Here is a 20,032-nt window from a genome sequence, read left to right on the forward strand (position 1 = left end):
AGATAGATTGATGATAGAGAGAGAGAGATGATAGATAGATGATAGAATGATAGGTAGATGATAGATAGATGATAGATAGATAGATGATAGATAGATAGATGATAGATAGATAGATAGATAGATAGATAGATAGATAGATAGATAGATAGATATTCTATTGTTTGTGTTTCTTTGGAGAACCCTGACTAACACAAGACCTGAAAATCATTATCATCTAAGCAATTTAAAATGTACGTAACAGCTCAGCTGACAGAAGAACCCAGTGGGAAGTGAGCCTCATAACAGATAAAAGTGTGGATCTGAAGACAGACTGCCAATGCTCAATTCTAGCCTTGCTACCGGCTATCTGTGTGACTTTGGGCCACTTTCTTAACTTCCCTGTGCCGCCACCACCTCATCTGTAAATAGGAAATAATCTCAGTATTTACCTCAAAGGGCTGCTGTGGAGATTCCATGGGATGATGTATGTAAAATGCTCAGAATCATGCTTGGGCCAATAAGAAGTCTTAACAGAAGTCAGCATGTATCAGTTTGCTAAGGCAGCTATAACAAAGGACCCCAAACTGAATGGCTTAAACAACACAAGGTTATCGCCTCACCGCTCTGGAGGCTAGGAGTCCAAAATCAAGGTGTCAACCAGGTTGGTTCCTTCTGAGGGCTGTGAGGAAGGGGCTGTCCCAGGTCTCTGTCCCGGGCTTGTGGATGGCCATCTTCTTTCTTCCTCCACATCGTCTTCCCTTTATGTGTGTCTTTGTGTCCACATTTCCCCTTTTCCTAGGGACACCAGTCATACTGCGTTAGAGCTCCCTCTAATGACCTCATTTTAACTTGATCTACTCTGTAAGGGCCCTGCCTTCAAATAAAACCACATTCTGAGATCCTGGGGGTTTGGATTTCATATATATTTGGCAGGGGACAGAATTCAACCATTTACACAGGAATGAGGATGCCAAGGGATTCACCCAGACAAGTTCCTTGCTGCCTGTGGTAGATTTTGCTTCCCCCAAATCAGACCCCGAGATAGAGGTTTTCAAGCCAGTGCTTTCTGTGGGAGGTGATTTGAGGAAGTACAGGTAGAGAAGTGGGGAAGAGAGCTAGGGAAGGGGAGGAAGCCAGAGCAGGCCATGCCCCAGAGCACACCTCACAGTGGGCCTAGCCCAGGAACGAGGGGTCTGGGAATTCACCTGCAAGTAATCCTGTCACTCCCTGAGGGAGACCTGCTCCGAGGCCCTTAACTCCCTGGCCAGCGTTGACATTACGAATCTCATAGGTGGTTTGGCTGGGGCCACAGGGCTAAGGGGGCACGAGAGGGGCCCGGACATAGCAGAAGGCCACAGCAAGATGGAGTCAGACTTCACACGAGATGAAGGGCGGGTGGAGGGTCTGACTTCTTTGCCAGAATTCCTTTTTTACAGGCTCCAGAGAGAACGGTCAGGAGCTCCAGGGAGAAATCCTTTCAGACCACAGGTGCTAAAGAGAAGGAGCTCTGCCTCCAGGCTACGCTCAGACTGAGGACCACAACATCAGTTTTTCCCTGGGTCTCCAGCCTGCTGGCGTGCTTTGCAGATTTCAGACTCACTCCCCCACAACCATGTGAGCCAATCCCTTAAAAAAAAGGGATTGGCCATGCATTCAGCCAATATCGAAATAATGGATAAAAAGGTGCATTGTAATCATGTTGGATTGGGAGGTAGTAACCATTCGCATTCCTTTTAGATTCTCTCAGCTTCATCACAGAACAACAACAACAAAAATCTATAGCATTGATTTTTATTGCTAAGCCAAAACACTCTACCTTATTAGTGATTGATGCAGCCTACGGAAGACTCTGAGTGTCCAGGCCACTGGGCTGAGCGTGGAGACTTCAGCTCTTACTTTCCCTTTTTGAACACAGGAGTTTCAGTCCCTAAGCTGCTTTCCATCCTCCATCCTCTCTGTCTCTCTCTCTGTCTCTCCATCTTTGTCTCTGCCTCTCTCTCTCTCTTTCTCTCTCTCTCACCACTACCTTGACACTTCCAATATTTCTGGCTCTTTCGGCCCTCTTCAGACTTGCTTATGTAACTTCCTTACCCTCTATTATTACCAGCAATTAATATTTATTGCCATGAAATGATGAGCGGTCGTGCCTAACAGACTAATTCTAGAGACCCTCTTCTTTCCATCAAATCCTAATCCTTTCTCCGTCCTATCTGCTCTTTTCAGATGCTGAGTCATATTCTAGTGATATAGTGGCACTATTAATAATCCTTCACATTTTTATAGCTCAGGAAGTCAGCCAAGGTTAGAAAAGTTCCGAAAGGTCTTCTAGTGCAGAAGCTGTGCTACCAACTGTATCAGGAGTTGCAAACTGGTGGGCCGCAAGAGAAATCCAGCCAACAGATATGTTTTCTTTGCTACATGCAGGATTTTACAAATCAAGGAACTTCCCATTTGAATTATTTAATTGCAAATTTCTTGAAAAAAAAATCTGTCGCAACACGTGGTAACACTTGGTTAGAGCTGAGAGGGGGTTGGTTGCTCCTTTGACAGGACAGGGCCCCTCCCATCCACAAGTCCCCACCCCAATTCTCTTCAGTCCATAGTGCTCAGCTGCCTAGCACTTGACCTTTGAATCTTCTATGACAATCCCCAAGAATCCTGCAAGTGTCTGCTTGAGCACCCTTAGGGAAAAAGGAGCTCATCACCTGCAAACACAACCCACTCCCTCTCTGAACAGTTCATTCCAGAACCCCTCCCTAAACTCTCGAAGCCAAAGCACCCACCACTGACCCTAGCCCATCTCCTCAACACTAGACAAAGGAAGAGTTCCCCAGTGAGTTTTCTCCAAAGTAAGCATCCCTGGTTCCTGGTCTGACTTGGTTTCTAGCTCCTTCGCCAGCTAGGTTTTTATTTTCTGACCGTGATCCACTGTTTTTATTCTCTTAGAAGTGTAAAGTCCAGAGATGAAGGTTTTCCTCTTATTAGATTCAGATTATCTTCCAGAATTCCTTTCATGCGCTAATGAAAGGAGTGTTTACTAAAACACTTAACCAGGTGCGGGCGCTGTGCTGGGCCCTGGCACCACATTGGCCAACAGCGGAAGATCAGTGCCTGCCTTCCTGAAGCTCACATTCCACTGGGGAGACGGCGTTGCTCTGCAGTCTCCCGAAGACATGTAAACTTACACTGTGATGTGAGGCAAAAGAAATTCCAGATGATTCCAAGAATTGAGTCATAAAAAGAAAATGAAATTTTAACAAATCCAGGGGGAAACATGGGTGAATAATGTGATTATCTTAAAGAGGCCTTTCTAATCACAACAGGAAACCTCAAAGCTACAAAGGAAAAAAAAAATGGATAAATCTAACTACATCAAATTTTAACATTTTTGGAAGCTAAAAGCACCATAACCATACTCAAAAGACAAACTTGGGAAAATATTCGCCACACTGATGACAGGCAAAGGACTGATTTCCCCAATATGCAAATTACTCTTACAAATCAATTGACAAAGCACATAAAAAATTTACAAAAGAAATATCAATGATGATTCAAACAGATGAGACAACTCTGAACCTCATGAATAATGAAAGAAATACAAATTAAAATAACGAGATATTTTCTAAGTAAATATTGGCCGTGACGTTGTAGGAGTGATACTCCCTGGAGCTGTCAACGTGGAGGCGAGCTGGCACGATTGTTCACTGCACATCGAAATGGCCCTTCTGCAGGAAACTCAGCCATTAGCTCATTTTAAATGTTCTGATTCTGTAATTTTAATTGTTCCTGCTCTTTATTCTTTCATCCAACCTATCCCCCATCCCATCATGGCTTCCAGAACTAGCTCACACCTGTACCTTCCAGGACCGTCATACCAACCCTGTGGATTCTACTCAGTCTATAATTTGGGGGACTCAGGACGGCTGTGCTCCTGGCCTAGAGGGTTTCCACACAGCCCATCTCCATTGTCTTAGCTCTCCTAGGAAATTCGACAATGGTCTGGTAAACTCCGTAGTGTCCCTGCCAAGGTTCCTGATAAAGAGGAAATCTGCACTGTCCAGGGGTGTCTTTCTACTCCAAGTCCCTCACCTATTGTAGATGATGATTCTAACAGAAAAAGGCACATAAATACCTGGAGATCCTGGTGAAACTGAGTCACATCAGAACCAGTGGTGTTGATGCCTGGGATGGTTCCACGGCACGTAAAGAAACAGAAACTGGACGTTAATTCATCTAGAAGCGTCTGTTCTCTGCAGACACTGGTTCTGTCTGCGTGGTTTTCATGAGATAATAATACCACTAAATCTCTATTCCCTCAGCGTGTTTGTCTCACACCCCTAATCCAACTCTTGCCCTCTAATGTCTGTGCAGCCCTGCAAGCCATAAACAGGAGAGATTTACCTTATGTCATTTGTACCGTGAAAGCAATACTCATGCTGAAAACAGTTTTTTTTCTTTTTTTTATTTAAATTCAATTAGCCAACATATAGTACATCATTAGTATCAGATGTAGAGTTCAGTAATTCATCAGCTGCATATAACACCAGTGCTCATCACATCACATGCCCTTCTTAATGCCCACCACCCAGTTACCCCATCCCCCCACCTCCTTATCCACAACCCTCAGTTTGTTTCCCGGAGACAAGAGTCTCTCATGGTTTATCTCCCTCTCTGATTTCTTCCCATTCAGTTTTCCCTCCCTTCTCCTATTGTCCTCTGCTCTATTTCCTATATTCCATATATGAATGAAACCATATGACAATTGTCTCTCTCTGATTGACTTATTTCACTTAGCATAATACCCTCCCATTCCGTGAATGTCGAGGTAAATGGTAGGTATTTATCCATTCTGATGTCTGAGTAGTATTCCATTGTATATATGAAACGCATCTTTATCCATTCACCTGGTGAAGGACATCTCGGCTCCTTCCACAGTTTGGCTATTGTGGACATTGCTGCTATGAACACTGGGATGCATATGGCTCTTCTTTTCTCTACATCTGTGTCTTTGGGGTATACCCAGTAGTGCAATTGCTGGGTCATAGGATAGCTCTATTTCTAACTTCTTAAGGAAACTCCATGTTGTTTTCTAGAGTGGCCGCCCCAGCTTGCATTCCCACCAACAGTGTAAGAGGGTTCCCCTTTCTCCACATCCTCATCAACACCTGTTGTTTCTTGTCTTTTTCATCCTAGCCGTTCTAACTGGTATAAGGTGGTATCTCATTGTGGTTTTCATTTGTATTTCCCTGATGGCAAGTGATATAGAGCATTTTTTCATGTGTCTGTTGGCCATTTGTGTGTCTTCTTTGGAGAAGTGTCCATTCATGTCTTCTGCCCATTTCTTGACTGGATTATTTGTTTTTTGGGTTGAAAACAGTTTTTCAAATTCTCTTTCACTCTCCTGCAGGTTTGGGTCTTCCCTCCTTGAGGAGCATCTCTTCCCCTAGGTAAACTGTGAAAGGGAACAATGCAGTACCATCCTTTTGATGGCAACTTAAAAACACAGATGCTATTTAGCTGCAATAGCTGGGATGAGTTAACCATTCCTGGCTTAATTTGCCCCATTAATAAAAAGGAGCCAACGATATATGAGAAGGCAGAAGAGTGGACCTGAAGATGAATTGAGAGTCCTTTCCTGTCAATCCTATGAACTTTTATACCGTATGTTCTCTCATATATTAAGGATTTCAGCAAATGATAGTTGAGTGCCTCCTTTTAGTAACTGGTGTTGGGGAAACTGAATATCCACATACAAAAGAATGAAGTTAGACCCTTACCTTACACCATATACAAAAATGAACTCAAGATGAATCAAAGACCTAAGCATAAGAGCTAAAACTACAAACTCTGAGAAGAAAACAGGGGGAACTTCATGATGTTGGATTTGGCAATGACTTTTTGGATGTGACACCAAGAAGACAGGGGACAAAGGAAAAAAAAAAAAAACAGATAAACTGGACTTCGTCAAATTAAAAACTTTCAGGTATGAAAAGACACTATCAAGAGCAAAGAGGCAACTCTCAGAATGGGCAAAAATATTTGCAAATAATATATCTGATAAGAGATTAGTATCTAGAATATATAAAGAACATGTGCAATTCAACAACCAATTTTAAAATGAGCAAAGGACCTGAATGGACATTTCTCCAAAGAAGATATACAAATGGCCCAAAAGATATTCAACATCACTAATCATTAGAGTCATGCAAATGAAAACCACAATGAGATAACACTTCACACCCATTAGAATGGACATCAAAAAAGAAAAACAGAAGTGAAAATAAGAAGTGTTGGCATGGATGTGGAAAAATTGAAACCCTTATGCATTACTGGTGGGAATGTAGATAGCGCAGCCACTGTGAAAAACAGCAAGTGGTTCCTCAAAAAGTTAAACAGACTTGCTGTATGATCCAGCAATTCCACTCCTAAGTATATACCCAAGAGAATTTAAACAATGACTTGAACAAATGTTTGTACATCAATATTCATAACAACATTGTTCACAACAGCCAACATATGAAAACAATGTAAATGTCCATCAACAGATGAATGGATAGAGAAAATGTGGTATCTACATACAATAGAATACTACTCAGCCTTAAAAAAGAAGGAAGTCCTGCCATTTGCAACAACATGGATAAACCTAGAGAACCTTATGCTGAGTGAAATAAGCCAGTGGTGGAAGGACAAATACTGCATGATTCCACATATATGATGAGGTATCTAACACAGTCAAACTCAGAATGGCAGAGAATACAATAGTGGTTTCCAGGGACTGGAGGGTAGGAGAAATGGGGAGCTGTTATTTGATGAGTATATTTGAAATTCTATTCATACTGGAAAGGAAATAATTACCTCTCAGCTTTCTGTCCAGTATCTCTGACACAGGGAATTAGTCACGTTATCAAAATCAATGTCTCCAGTGTTTTCCATAGCACTTGATACATTTTAACATTCCACTTTACTTACTACATTATTCACTTATTTATTATATTCAAAGTTTATGGTCTCCTCCTCCATTAGTATATAAACTCCACAAAAGCAAAGACTTTTTGCCTATTTCCTTCATGGATAAAACTTCCTAACTACTAGAGCGGTGCCTGGCATACAATAGCCCCCCCAATAAATAATTGATTGAATTAATGAATAAACTATTTTAGATTATGTCTATATGAAAATACAAAGCAACAAGTGGGGGCTCCTGGTGGCTCATTCAGTTAAGCGACCGGCTCTTCATTTCGGCTCAGATCATGATCTCAGGGTCATGGGATTGAGCCCCACATAGGGCTTCATGCTCAACAGAGTCTGCTTGAAGTTCTCTCTCCCTCTCCCTCTGCCCTTACCTTGGCTCACTCTCTCTCTTTCTCTCTCTAAAATAATAAATAAATAAGATATTTTTTTTAAAAAAAGCAACAGATGTAGACAGGCTATTTTTACAATACCCTTTTTGGGGGTTTTAAGATCCAAAGAAACTGTCTCAATAGTTCATTTTTGCTTTTGTTTCCCTTGCCTTTGGAGACGTGTCTAATAAGAAGTTGCTGCAGCCGAGGTAAGAGGTTCCTGCCTGTGTTCTCCCCTAGGATTTTGATGGATTCTTACTTTGTTGGTGGGAACGCAAGCTGGTACAGCCACTCTGGAAACAAGTATAGAGGTTCCTCAAGAAGCTAAAAATAGAGCTACCCTACAACCCAGCAATTGCACTACTAGGTATTTACCTCAAAGATACAAATGTAGTGAAAAGAAGGGGAACCTGCACCCCAATGTTTATAGCAGCAATGTCTACAGTAGCCAAGCTCTGGAAAGAGCCAAGATGTCCATCGACAGTTGAATGGATAATGAAGATGTGGTATATATATACAATGGAATATTACTTAGCCCTCAGAAAGGATGAAATCTTACCATTTACATCAATGTGAATGGAACTGGATGGTATTATGCTGAGTGAAATAAGTCAATCAGTGAGAGACAATTGTCATATGGTTTCATTCATATGTGGAATATAAGACACAGTGCTGAGGATCATATGGGAAGGGAGGGAAAAATGGAATAGGAAGAAATCAGAGAGGGAAACAAACCATGAGAGACTCTTAACTATGGGAAAGAAACTGAGGGTTGCTGGGGGGTAGGTCGGTGGGGGGATGGGGCAACTGGTTGATGGGTATTAAGGAGGGCACATGGTGTGATGAGCACTGAGTGTTACATGCAACTGATGAATTACTGAACTCTACATCTGAAACTAAGGGGTACTATATGTTGGTTAATTGAATTTAAATAAAAATTAACTAATTAATTTAATCCAAAGAAACAAATTTCCTAAAAGGTTGGAATTAGAGAGAGTTCAGATATTCATCCTATTACAAGAAAAAAATGCACTTTTTGTTATTGCTGTTGATGTCTTTTTTTTTTTGTCTTTGCACTATTTTGCTTTAAATAAGGATAAAGATAAGTTGAGAAAAAGAAAAAGACACAACGTTCTTTTCCACAATTTCCAGAATAGTTCATGGTTTTTGAAGAAGAGATGAGTGCAAACAGCTGAGACCATCTTTCTCAATAGGATTCAAAGGATGAAGCATACAGTGTCCATGAAGCATCTTGGTCTCCATGAACAACCCAGCAGATGCACCCCAGGGAAGCAGGCAGGCTACTTTCCTTTCAACTTCTATCAGCTTTACCCAATTTCTCAGGTGATTTATCCTCCTCACTCTATATCTAAGTAAGGTTCAGGAGAAAATATTCTTTGAGGTTTGAATTCAGCCTCAGGCAAAATGAGATTCAGAGCCTAGGGTTGTCTTACCTTCTTTGAACTCCATTACCAAGAAAATATTTTAGCCAAAATGCCTCATCCTATTTTTTCCCTCTACCCCTGTTGCTGCCAAAAAGGTATGGGAGACCCATGGTGGGTGACGATGTTGGGGCTTGTGCTACTCTGTTCTTGTGGTCACGTGCACATCGCTGTGATGAACGCACTTTCCCTTCCTTGAAGGTTAAACCAGTAAGATGTGAGGAAGGGGGCAGAGAAAGAAATATGAGAAGTATTTTATCTGTCCTCTATTGATCTCCATGACAAAAAAAAAAAAAAAAAAAAAGAATGTTTTTGTGGTTGTTGTTGATCCTAGCTGAAGCGCTACCACTCTCCCGGATGACACCCACACCCACACGCAAAAGTAAATATATAAATGTACACTCAAACCGAAGGACCAAGATTGTGTGCTATGTGGGTTATACTCCACAATTCTACCCTACACCCACACCCTTTTGTGCTAATATAGTTAATTTGGCTTCGGATCTACATTTTAAATTAATATATATGAAAATGGAAATCACAATTAAAATATTGGTATTGTCTCTCCCTGTTTTATTGAGATATAATTGACATATAATACTGTGTAGGTTTAAGATGTGCAATGTGATGATTTCATGCACATATGTGTGGTGAAGTGTTCACCACAATGATGTTGGTTAACACATCCTTCACCTCACATCATTACCATTTTGTTATTGTTATTGTTTTTATGGTGCGAACATTTAAGATTTACTCTCATAGCAACTTTCACGCATATGATATAGTACTGTTAACTATAGTCACCATGCTGTTCATTGGATTCCAAACTTACTCAACTTATATTGGAAAGTTTGTACCCTTTGACCAACATCTTCCCATTTTCCCAACCCCCAGCCTCTGATAACCATCAATTTACTCTCTGTTTCCATGAGTTTGACTTTTTAGATTCCACATAAAAGTGAGGTCGTACAGCATTTGTCTTTCTCTGTCTGATTTATTTCACTTAGCATAATACCTTCTAGGTCCATCCATGTGGTTACAAAAAGTGAGATTTTTTTCCTTTTTTATGACAGAATAATATTCCCGTGTGTGTGCACCACATTTTTTTTATCCATCCATCTGTCCATAGACACTTAGGTGCTTTCCATGTTTGGGCTATTGTGAATAATGCTGCAGTAAACATGGGAATGTGGCTATCTCTTAAATATCCCAATTTCATTTTCTTTGGATAAAATACCCAGAAGTGGAATTGCTGGTTCACATGGTAGTTCTATTTTTAATCTTTTGAGGAACCTCCCTACCGTTTTCCCTTGCGGTCGTACCAATTTACATTCCCACCAACAGTGCACAAGGATACCCTTTTCTCCACATCCTTACCAATGTTGGTTATCTCTTGCCTTCTTGAGAGTAGCCACTCTAACAAGTGTGAGGCAGTCTCTCATTGTGGTTTTGATTCGCATTTCCCTTATGGTTAGCGACACTGAGCATCACTACGTACCTGTTTTCGTGTACCTGTTGTCCGTTTGTATGTTTTCTTTGGGAAAACACCTATTCAGGTCCTCTACCCATTTTTTTTTAAATATTTTATTTATTTATTTGAGAGAGACAGAGATAGTGAGAGAGAGCTCGAGCAGGAAGGAGGGGGAGAAGCAGGCTTCCTGATGCGGGGCTCAATCCCAGGACCCTGGGATCATGACCTGAGCCGAAGGCAGAGGCTTAACCATCTGAGCCACCCAGGCGCCCCCCTCTACCCATTTTTAATCGGACTGTTTGTTTTATTGCTATCGAGTTGTATGAGATCTTCATATATTTTGGATACTAACCCCTAATCAGACACATGATTTGTCAGTAGTTTCTCCCATTCATAGGTTACCTTCTCATTTTGCTGATCATTTCTTTTGCTGTGCAGAAGCTTTTTAGTCTGATATAGGTTCACTTGTTGATTTTTGCTTTTTGCCTTTGCTTCAAAAGGCCCTGGCTGTCATCATACACCGTTGGGGCTACAGAGTCTCTTCATGGGCATGTGCACAGTAGTGAAGGCTGGTGACAAGAGTCAGGCTGTAAGCATGTAAGTACACAGATGGAGGGGCTAACCTTGACTGCACACATGGCAGTGGGGGTCAGCTGCAGGGGTCTAAGCTGGAATTTTGCACTCAAGCAGCCACAGAGACCTGGGCTGGCTGCTGGTACAGAGGGGGCAGGGGCAAAGAAGTGGGAGGGACTCGGGTGGCTGGCAAGTGCAAACACAAAAGCCCGTTGGGTGAAAACCAGTGAACTCTGGATGGGGTCTATGACTATTCTGGCTGTTGGTTTCTTCAGTGGTCAAAGCTTCTGGATTCCTCTGCAGAACAGGTCACTGGGAACTATGGTCACTTTCACTGTGTAGCTGATGCTGGTTCATAGCCATCTCTGGGTAGGTAAAACCAAGTGAGCCCTTTGTGCCTTGCCCTGAAAGGCTGAAGACACTGGTCATTCACTCCAAGGAGGGGAACTCTTTCTAGGTTGTGAACTCCCTCTTGGCACTGAGTGGTGACAGCATGGGAGATGGAATGATGCAGGCAAAATGAAGCTGTTTTTCTTTCCTTGTTTGTGGGACTGTTCTCAGATTTTGTTGTTGTTGTTGTTCCACTGTGTGGTTGAAGTTTCTCAAATGTATTCATGAGTTCTCCCGGGGCTGTTTTGTTCATAGATAGTTGCCTAATTATTGGTTTTTGTGGTGTGTCCTACACTGCCATCTTGGTGACACCACTTTTTGAGATACTAAGTGATGAGATGAATATAGCACTTTGGTGTCTTGATGTAGTGAGTTAAATGGATCCATTCAGAGTCTGGAGGTCTGCGTTCTTCATCTTTTTAATATCATTTTTGGTAGATGGAGACCAAAGTCTAACAGCTGAAAACTTATTCCAAAACCCAGTGCCTAAAAAAAATACACACTTAGAAGCTGAAAGGAATAAAAAGAAAATTCTCCCATATTACCAACTGGATTTTATTACTCAGGGTTCTCTAGAGATACAGAACCAACAGGATATATGTATGTGCATATATATATATATATAGAGAGAGAGAGAGAGAGAGAGATTTTTCTTAAGCCACTTCATGGTGGTTTATGATGGTCAAACTATCACTACATCTATACTGTATATTTAAAATTTGTTAAGAGGGTTGACCCTATGTTAAATATTCTTATCACAAAATAATAATAATAAAGAGGGTGATAGGAAACTTTTGGAGGTGATCTGCTTATGACATAGAAGATTTATCACAAGTAATTGGCTCATGCAGATCTTCATCTGGAAGCTAAAACAATCCAGCAGACCCAGAAGAGCATGGGTGTGATTCAGTCTGAAGTCTGAGAACCAGGGAAGCCAACAGTGTGAATCCCAGTTCAAGTACAGAAGTAAACTGCTATCCAGCTCAAGCAGTCAGGCAGAAAAGTGGGAATGAATGCTCCCTTCCTCTGTCTACTGTTCCATTCAAGCCTTCAATGAATTGGATGATGCCGACCCATTTGGGGGAGGGCAACTTGCTTTATAGGGTTCACTGATTCAAATGCAAATATCTTCTGGAAACATCCTCACAGATACGCCAGAAATAATGTTTAGCCAAATATCTGGGCACCCTGTGACCCAGTCAAAATTGATACATAAAATCAACCTTCAGAGGATTCTAGTTCCTAAAAGATTATGTGTAGAGTCTATTTTCAAAATGAGACCTATCAAGAACAAGACAAGGATGTCCACTCTTGCTACTTTTATTCAACATAGTACTGGAAGTCCTAGCCCAGAGAAGAAAAAGAAATAAAAGGCATACAAATCAGTAAGGAAGAAGTTACACTGTCACTATTTGCAAATGACATGATACTGTATGAGAAAGCCCGAAGACTCAAAAAAAAAAAAAATAGAACTAATAAATAAATTCGGTAAAGTTGCAGGATATAAAATTAATATACAGAATAATATAATATACAGAAATCTGTTGTGCTTCTATACACTAATAATGAAGTAGCATAAAGAGAAATTAAGAAAACAATCCCATTTATAATTGCAACAAAAATAATAAAATGCCTAAGAATAAATTTGGCCAAGGAGGTGAAAGACCTATGCTCTGAAAATTTTAAGACATTGATGAAAGAGATTGAAGACAATACAAACAAATGGAAAGATATACCATGCTTGTGCATTGGAAGAATTAAGATTGTTAAAACATCCACACTACCCAAAGCAATCTACAGATTTAATGCAATCCCTATCAAAATATCAATAGCATTCTTCACAGAACTAGAACAAATAATACTAAAATTTGTTTGGAACCACGAAAGACCCCAAATAGCCAAAGCAAACTTGAGAAAGAAGAACAAAGCTGGAGGTATCACAAACCTAGATTTCAAGATATATTACAAAGCTGTGGTAATCAAAACAGTATGGTGGTGGCACAAAAACAGACACATAGATCAATGGAACAGTATAAAAAGCCCTACACGTACATAGTCAGTTAATCTATAAAAAAGGAGGCAAGAATATACAATGGGGAAAAGATGGTCTCTTCAACAAATGGCATTGGGAAAACTGGACAGCCAGATGAAAAGAATGAAGCTGGACCACTTTCTTACACCATGAACAAAAATGAATTCAAAATGGATTAAAGACCTAAATGTGAGACCTGAAACCATAAAACTCCTAGAAGAAAACATAGGCAGTAATTTACTTGACACCAGCCATGGAAACATTTTTCTAGATATGTTTCCTCAAGCAAGGGAAACAAAAGCAAAAATAAACTATTGGGACTACACCAAAAAAACAGCTTTTGCACAGAGAAGGAAACCATCAACAAAACAAAAAGGCAACCTACTAAATGGGAGAAGATACTTGCAAATGATATATCCAATAAGAGAATAATATCCAAAATATATGAAGAATTTATGCAACTCAATACACACACACAAAAACAAATAATCTGATTAAAATGGGAAGAGAATCTGAATAGACATTTTTCCAAAGAAGACATACAGATGGCCAACAGACACATGAAAATATGCTCGACATCACTCATCATCATGGAAATGCAAACCCAAAACTACAGAGAGATATCACCTCACACTTCACACCTGTTCTAGTCAGAATAGCTAGAATCAAAAAGACAAGAAAGAACAAGTGTTGCAAGGATGTGGAGAAAAAGGAACCCTCATGCACTGTTGGTGGGAATGCAAATTGGTGCAGCCACTGTGGAAAACAATTTGGAGGTTCTTCAAAAAATTAAAAATAGAAATACCATATGATCTAAAAATTCCACCACTGGATATTTAACCAAAGAAAACGAAAACACTAATTCAAAAAGATATGTGCACCCTATGTTTATTGCAGCATATTTACAATAGCCAAGATATGGAAGCAACCCAAGTGTTCATCAATAGATGAATGGATAAAGAAGAAGTGGTATATATACACAATGGAATTTTACTCAGCCATAAAAAACAATGAAATTTTGCCATTTGTGACAACATGAATGGACTTAGAGGGCGTTATGCTAAGTGAAATAGGTCAGGGAAAGACAAATGCTAATATGACTTCACTTATATGTGGAATCTAAAAAACAAAACAAAAAACAGACCCAAAGGGACGCCCGGGTGGTTCAGTCGTTAAGCATCTGCCTTTGGCTCAGGTCATGGTCCCAGGGTCCTGGGATCGAGCCCTGCATCGGGCTCCCTGCTCTGCCGGAAGCCTGCTTCTCCCTCTCCCACTCCCCCTGCTTGTGTTCCCTCTCTCGCTGTGTCTCTCTCTGTCAAATAAACAAATAAAATCTTAAAAAAAAAAAAAAAAAAAACAGACTCAAATACAGAGAACAAATTGGTGGTTGCCAGAGGGGAGGTGGATGGGGGATGGGCAAAATAGATACAGGTGATTAAGAGGTACAAACTTACAGTTTTACAATAAAGTAGTCACAGAGATGAAATTACAGCACAGAGAATGTAGTCAATAATATTGTAATAATGTTGCCTGGTGACCGATGGTGGCTATGCTTATCATGGGTGAGCCCTGAGTAATGTATAGAATTGTCAAATCACTGTGTCATACACCTAAAACTAATATAACAGTGTATGACAACTATACTTCAATAATAAAAATAAAAAATAGGGGCACCTGGGTGGCTCAGTTGGTTAAGCATCTGCCTTCGGCTCAGGTCATGATCTCAGGGTCCTAGGATCGAGCCCCACATCGAGCTCACTGCTCCGCGGGAAGCCTGCTTCTCCCTCTCCTACTCCCCCTGCTTGTGTTCCCTCTCTCACTGTCTCTCTCTCTGTGTCAAATAAATTTAAAAAAAAATTTTAAAAATTAAATAAAATAAAAATAAAAAATAAAAAGAATGAGACTTATCTATGAGATACGTAAAAACTCTTGGCACAGAGCCTGACACACATTAGGTAATTAATAAATGTTTTCACTTACTATATTTATTAATATATGCAAGTGGAAATTCACCATAAATGCCATTTCTTCCAGTGCCTTCTCACATTAATCAGAAAGTGATCTCCTAAAACACACTAAAATCTCATTTTATTTGCATCCACTTGGTGCATCCCTGAAGCAACCGTATTTACATCAAATACTGTACATGTATCAAAGGTCATTCACTTATGGACAGTTTGTTGCCACTCACCAAGGATAAGTTGGAAGGAATGTTGGCAGCTCCCACCACTACCAAAATAGCACCCTCACTCTCTAGCGTTTTCCCCATTTATATATTTTTTAAGTTGAAAGCTTTTCCTGACTTAGAGTGTGTAAGTAGCCCTGCAAAGGCTGATTTCTTCAGCCTGTTGACATAACCTGGCATACCGTGGGAGTTAATGAAAATGTGTTGCCCTCTTGAGAGGGAGAAGTTGATGGCCGTTTTGATGTATATCTGAGGGAGGTCACAGGCAGGGAAGGAAAGGTAGACCAATGAAAAAGCAGATGCCTCCAAAAGTTTATTTCCCCAATTTCACCATTTTGCTAAGAATCAGTCCTATACCAACATCATGGTCACACACCTGTGAGCTTTCTCTGACCTGATACGTATTTTAGAAGGAAGCATACAGTCTTGTGTGAAAATCAAACCCCATGTCCGGATGCACCCTTTGTTGCTTCTTAAATGAAATGAGGATGCGTCCTTTCATCTCCACTACCACAGGCCATGAGTCTCCATTCCCACCCATCACACTGCAGCCAAAGGGATTTTTTCAAATTTAGGTCTGATCATTTCATGCCTCACTCTTAGAGTAAAGCCCACAAGTCCCTAAGGGAGCCCGCAAGGCTCTCTGTGACCTAGTTGCTCCTGAGTTTTCCAACTTCCCCTCACACTCAGCTCCTCTCCTTATGCTGCAGCCATTCTGGCTTCCCTCAGCTTCCCCCATGACTATGATATACTTGCTCTTTAAGCTTCTGCATAAATGTTAGTTCCTCAGGGAAGCCTCTTCTGACCACACCAGACCAGGTCAGAACCCTACTATACAGTGTAACAATACCCTGTCCTGCTTTTTCCCACTTTCCAAAACCATATGAAAAAAATCCATTAACTGCCATGGTTTATATCTGCCTATGCCCCAAGTTCTAATCCCCATGAAGGAGGAACCATGTCTATCTTATTTATTTCTATATTCCTGAGCCTAGGATTATGTCTGATACATAGTAGACAGTAAATATTTGCTGAATTGATGACAAAGATTGTGGAATCACAATGGAGACATTTTCCAAGTAATATTTCCAGCAGATATGAGATCATTAAAAGGGGGCAGTCAGATTCATAGTTATCTGTCTTCTTACCATAAAGTAAATGTCCTACAGGAGATGGAAGTAGGTGGTGGTTTTCATGATTGGTGAATAGAAAACAGCTTGAGATGGTCCTTGAAAAATTTTTCAGAAATAAAATAGAGCTTCTGACCTTTGGTGATCAAGAAATATCCCAGAAAGTTATATGTGGGACTCAGTTCAGCTCTATATCAGATCAAATTATTTCCAATAATTAATGTAAATCACTACATCTTTCTTTTATTCCCCAGTGTCTTGGTCCTCCATGCTCTTTTGGGAAGTAGGCTAACGTATTCTAGGTGAACATTGCCCAGTTTACATCTCCTTTCCCCTCTATTTTTCCTTCCTCTCTTTAGCTACTTGTATTTTCTATGACAAACACCTAACTTGGATATAACTGAATGTTGAGAAAAGGTTTCTTTGGTCAAGGCTGATTTCCACCCTACTACCCACAACCAAGGAGTGTAACTGTCCTCACTCTGTAAACAAGAAGCTTTTGTTTTGTAATTATTCAAATGTAAAAGTTAGCTTAGTAGCTTGAACTTTTTTGAATTCAAGTAGCTGAGAAAACACTCAACAATACCCAGGACAGGTAAGAAAGTCAATTTTACATTTTATAGCATGTTATTATTTATAAAGCCCTTTGGCGTTCCATCTCTCTTGATCCTGGCTTTAATCATAGCAAGGCAGAAATTTTTACTGATGTGAAAACTGGGGCAGAGAATTTCTGGCTGAAGGACATAGAGTTAATAAAGAAATTGCTGGAACCCAAAGCTATATACTTTTTTTGCTTCAATATGTCTTTGTAATTATGAAATCTGGTTCATGTGCTAAGGAGAGAAGGCAAACCCGAAGGATGATTTGCAGGAACTTCTAAATTGATGGAGTTCAAGTCTTAGTCTACTTGGGAAACCTTCATCCCATTGAGAGCTTTCTTCAGAGCCTCCTTCACTTCCTTGTTTCTCAAGCTATAGATCATTGGGTTCAGCATAGGGATGACCACAGTGTAAAATACTGACACAATCTTGTCTTCCCCAAGGGATTTGCTCATGTTACCTTTCAGGTATATGAATATGAGTGTCCCAAAGAAAAGAGCCACTGCGATCATGTGAGAAGCACAGGTGGAGAAAGTCTTGGCTTTGCCACCTGCTGTACGAATCTTCAGGATAGCCTGAATGATGAAAAAGTAGGATATCAGAATCACTGAAATGCTGGTTGTAATGACCAAGAAAGCTAAGAGGTAGATGACCCATTCCCGTAACTTGGTGTCACTACAGGCAAGCTTCAGCAGGGGTGGGAGGTCACAAAAGAAGAAGTCCACGTGGTTGGACTTACAGAAGGAGATCGAGAAAGTACACCCAGTGCGGATCACAGCATTGACCATGGCACCAGCATAGGCCCCAGCCACCAGCCCCAGGCAGGTCTGTGGTGTCATGGCAGGGACATAGAGGAGGGGGTTACAAACGGCCACATAGCGGTCATAGGCCATCACAGCCAAAAGGAAACATTCAGTGCTAGCACAGAGGGTGAAGAAGAAGAACTGAGTGGCACAGCGCTCATAAGTGATGGCCATCTTATTGGTACCCAAGGTCTCAAGCGACTGAGGGACAATGACAGAGGAGTAGCAAACGTCCAGGAAGGAGAGATGGCGGAGGAAGAAGTACATGGGGGTTTGGAGACGAGGGTCTCTCTGAATCAACACAATCATGCCCAGGTTGCCCACCATGGTAATGAAATAAAGGACCAGAAACACAAAGAAGAGGCCCATCTGCAACTCCACCGGCAGCTGGAACCCCAGCAGAATGAATTCTGTCACCATGGTGCCATTCTCCGCCATGAATCCTAAGTTGTCCACTGAAATAAAAAAATAAAATCTCATTAAAGAGCAATTAAGGTGATTGATCATTCTCAGCAATGATAATAATCTTGTAAATTTGTCAAGCACTTTACATTTTTTACAAACTTTATTTCATTTGATCTTTTGGAAATCCTTCGGAGCATATATTGTTAATCCCATTCTTGGGAGAAGCATATTAAGGTCAAAGAGGTGAAGTGACTAGTTCATGATTTCATAGCAAAGAGGCAAAGCTGGATCTAGAACTCTCTTCCTTAGGCATTTCCAAACTTCTGATAGGTGCCAAATTGGAAACCTTCATCAGCCTCACTACAGAGCCAGAAAACACCCTTTCGATGGAGAAACCCTACTGGTATAGTATTAAGTACATAGGCTTTGAAACAGACCTAGGTTCAAATATCTTGAGACCTCGGACAAGTTAATTCATCTTTCTGAACCCCAGTCTCCTTGTTGGTGTAAGAGGAATTTCAACTCCAAAGTCACGGTACTATTGTGAAGAACGTAAGAGATGTACCATTCCTAGCACATGGTCTGACTCACACACTTAGAATTATTTTTTCTAAATTCTGCAATAACAGAGTAACATGCTCTAGGTTCGTGTACATTTTGGAATCTTTTCATCTCCAAGTCCACAGTCCCCTGGCATCCCAATATCAACTCTATCTTTCATTGTGGTTGGTTTTGATATGCATGTGAACACAATCGAGCTGGATGCAAGAGAGTGAGCCATGAAACATAAGCTCTGTTAGAACCTCTACAACCTGTTGCCTGCCAAGTCTCTTCTTCCTCGTTGTTCCTGCCAAGCAGCCTGGCCTGGTTTCCAAATGCTCCTCTTATTCCAAAGGACCTGTCCCATTTTTTTAAATGCCAGATCATTATCAATCAATGAGCTACATGAATCAAGCCATTCCAGAATTAGCCTGCACAGCTCATTAAGGGACAAAGGCATCACACTGAGTTTAGAATTCTAATACAGATAGAGTTCTTGCCAAGTATTTGGACAATCTTGCCTCTGCACCTTTGGATGCTGATGATTTGGGGTAATGAGGATACTGAATGTGGACTTCAAAGGTGGTTATTTTTGTCCTCCTTCCATCCTTGAAATAAAAACTGAATTTGAGAAAGATCTCATAGGATTTCAGATAAATAAGAAAATGAAACTTTGATCAATGTTTGACAAGAGCTATCTATGGATGAAATAAAGGTCAGCATCTGGTGTTTTTCCCCTGCTGAATTCCTGACAATGTGAATATTTAGGAGGGTTTTTCCCCCCCTTACGGCCTAATCTAATCTCGACCTTCAGCCAAAACAATGATTTGCTGTGTTCTAAAAGGAATTCACACAAATCATCCTCACCAAAGAGGGAAACAGAGAGAGAGAGAGAGAGACTATATTCATTTATTTATTCTGTAAGAATCTACTGAGAATTTTCCATGTGCCACGCATTCTTCCGGTTGCTCAGAACAACACAAAGATCTTTGCCCTTGTAGAGCTGCTGTTCTAGCAGAGAGCCAGGCATATGCAATATACTTTTTTAAAAAAAGAAGTATATTTTTTCCATGACAGATGATGACAAGTGCTGTCAAACACACACACACACACACACACACCAGGGTGTGGGGAATGGAGAGA

At 40.7% G+C, this 20,032-nt stretch overlaps 1 protein-coding gene across 1 annotated transcript; it reads right to left on the minus strand.

Annotated features, from left to right (window-relative positions):
- Positions 1 to 17,161: 17,161 nt before the first annotated feature.
- Positions 17,162 to 18,382, minus strand: LOC102741629 (olfactory receptor 9I1-like). Its single transcript, XM_006728584.2, has one exon. The coding sequence runs from the start codon at positions 18,380 to 18,382 to the stop codon at positions 17,441 to 17,443; it is 942 nt and encodes a 313-aa protein (XP_006728647.2). The 3' UTR covers positions 17,162 to 17,440.
- Positions 18,383 to 20,032: the final 1,650 nt, after the last annotated feature.

The sequence above is a fragment of the Leptonychotes weddellii genome, chromosome 11, assembly GCF_054177405.1.
Source record: "Leptonychotes weddellii isolate Sample4059 chromosome 11, ASM5417740v2, whole genome shotgun sequence".
NCBI lineage: Eukaryota > Metazoa > Chordata > Mammalia > Carnivora > Phocidae > Leptonychotes > Leptonychotes weddellii.